We start from the raw sequence: 2,500 nt of genomic DNA on the forward strand, positions 1-2,500 counted from the left end.
CAACAAACATGTCATATCCATACAGAACATACGGAGAAGAGGATCGGGAAAAATCACTTGGTACGAGAGGATCAAAAATCTTCGGCCAATCAAAACGCTTTCCCAGTACAAGGATCCATTCTGGCGAGAAGTTGGAGAACGAAATGGGTCATGGAGTACCTTCAAGACTTCTTTTCTTTTCTTGAATGCACGATGGGAAATCCCAACTTGCTGTTTTGGGGGGGGAAACAAACTCTCGGACGAGCCAAAAGGAGATAAAGCCTAAAGGACAGAGACAGGCTGCAATGAAATGCTCGGTTGAAATGATATTTCTTTGCAGCTTCATAGCTCCCCAATAGATAACTATGACAAATGGAAGGAGAAACGCAACAACAAAAATAATGAAGAGATACTGCCACCAGGTTAGACATTTGACATTCCCATCGTAATACAATCGGCTTTCACCCAAAACTGGAACACAAGTCAAAAGCTTCAGGGATGTGTTTGCCAAGCAAGCGTATCCAAGCAAAAGTGTTTTCAAGGTGGCACTGTAGTAACGGGGAGTAGGTGGATGGGGTCCACCAGTCCATCTGCTGAAGCACAGATGAAGCAAAAAGATGACTTGAACCATAAACAACGTGGCAACCACAGCTACTGCGGGTGTCAGTTCCTTGGTCACTACCGTAAGACCGGGAAAAGGACATCCAAAGCTTGGTCGAGGAAGTCTGGTTTGAAAATTAAACAATCCGATAAAGAAATAAACAAAATAAGTCTTTTCAGCTGACACATTCAGAGGTTCCAGGGTAAGGTAGCTGGAAATCTGATAATAGTAGAAGAGAATTTTAGTGTAACCGCTATTACCACCATTTCGTTGATTAAGAGGTTGGTACTCCATTATAGTAGGAATGGTCGGCTTCCTAAACCATAAAATGTTCCTCAAGAGAATTTGAACAATCGGCGGCTGATGAATGAAAAACAAAGCCATTGTCATAATATACACGAACAGCATGAGCCAAAGCCAGTGATTCTTGCATTTTTCCTTCTGTTTGCAATTTTTGCTAAAAAATGTCTCAGTGAAACCCTCTTTGCATCTTCCACACATTATCCCGTCACGGTTGCCATAGCACTTGTTGTACACTGACAGGCTTTCTACCTGTTTGATACCAGTTGGTGTGCAATAATGTGGCGGGCAGTAAACAAAATTCAGGCGCCCGTGATGTTTTGAGTCAGCGTATCCCCAGTAATTTGGCTGGGCGAAGATGTTGCGAGAACAGTTTGCTCCATCCGGACAAACACTACACTCTAACGAAACAAAGGGAGAATCCGAGTCGTCTTGAAATGAGGTTACTTCCCCTCTTGAAAGGCTATACATACCCTTGGGACACTGATGGCATGACAGTGTTATTACAGTAATTTTCAACTTGCAGGATTTTAGCTTCGATTCAGGGTCAGCTGGCCAAACAATAAAGTGTGAAAAGTTGTCCATTCTAAGCGCACTTCCCACCGCACATTGTACTTTGGTGAAGTTATCGAAGCTGACAAGGCCAGCTTTAGTCACGGAAAACAAATAGTATGAGTCCTTTTCCAAGTCTGTAGTAACAGTTGTGTTCTGCAAGCGAAGAGATCCAGCACTCTTGGAGTAAACTGATGTGTCATGGACGTACCTCTCGTTAAGAAATAACTTATGTACCGAGCTTTGTTTAAAAGTGGAATTTTCAATCTCGACCTTAGCGCTACCATCGTCAACATGAATGTGTCCTCCTCTGTGGATGGCAAAGTTATTCTCGAAAAATGAATTCCGGATGGTGACAAAACCATTGTCCAGAAAAACGCCGCCGGACATTTGTCCAATGTTATCGGTAAAAGACGAATTCTCGATTACTATAGTGTTTTGGTATTGATAAGCCAGATGCGATCTTGTCGATCCGTTTGAACAAACGTTGAAACGAAAGTGGTCGTCGGGCATGATAATTGAGAGTGGGCTCGCTGCAGTGCTATTAAACTGTTCTGAGGCATAGCTTCTTACGTGACGAAAGCTGCAGTCGTTGATGAAAACTTTGTTATTGGTCCCCATGAGTTGGAAGAGTATCGACGAAGCCCCAACCATTTTGTTAACGACAACGTCTGTTAAAAATATAATTTTCAACTCCACAGACTCCAGTTTGTTCTGAACATATACCGCATAATATCCTTGGTTTTTCCTCTTCTGTTTTCCATCAAACTCGATCGATTTAAGATAGAGCTGGAAATCTGTAATTTTTAAGGAAAGATAAATGTCATCTCCTTTATTTGCAAGGAATGAACACCGCTCGAAACGAAACTTTACACTGGGATGGGTTTGGAACTGTTCAGGGGACCGTTCAGGGGAAGAAACAGTAAACGCAGGCCCATTACGGCATCCTGTCACATGGACATCTGTAAACTCCACGTTACAGTCACATTCCACTAGAAAGCCTTGGGTGCTGTTATTCCACTCAGTTCGAGAGACGTCTATTATTCCCACAGCAGATGCGACGCTGAA

The 2,500-nt window shown here is 42.8% G+C and overlaps 1 protein-coding gene across 1 annotated transcript in view; it reads right to left on the reverse strand.

Moving 5' to 3' along the window:
* Nucleotides 1–2,500, reverse strand: part of LOC138007936 (uncharacterized) — a 13,031-nt gene that overhangs the window by 506 nt on the left and 10,025 nt on the right. The window contains exons 2-3 of the mRNA XM_068855071.1: nt 208–2,500; nt 1–170 (exon numbers count right to left, since the gene is read on the reverse strand). The exon at nt 1–170 is cut by the window's left edge and continues 506 nt beyond it; the exon at nt 208–2,500 is cut by the window's right edge and continues 1,433 nt beyond it. Of these exons, the coding sequence (XP_068711172.1) occupies nt 1–170; nt 208–2,500 (2,463 nt within the window). The remainder of the gene's footprint in view (nt 171–207) is intronic.

The sequence above is a fragment of the Montipora foliosa genome, chromosome 6, assembly GCF_036669935.1.
Source record: "Montipora foliosa isolate CH-2021 chromosome 6, ASM3666993v2, whole genome shotgun sequence".
Lineage (NCBI taxonomy): Eukaryota > Metazoa > Cnidaria > Anthozoa > Scleractinia > Acroporidae > Montipora > Montipora foliosa.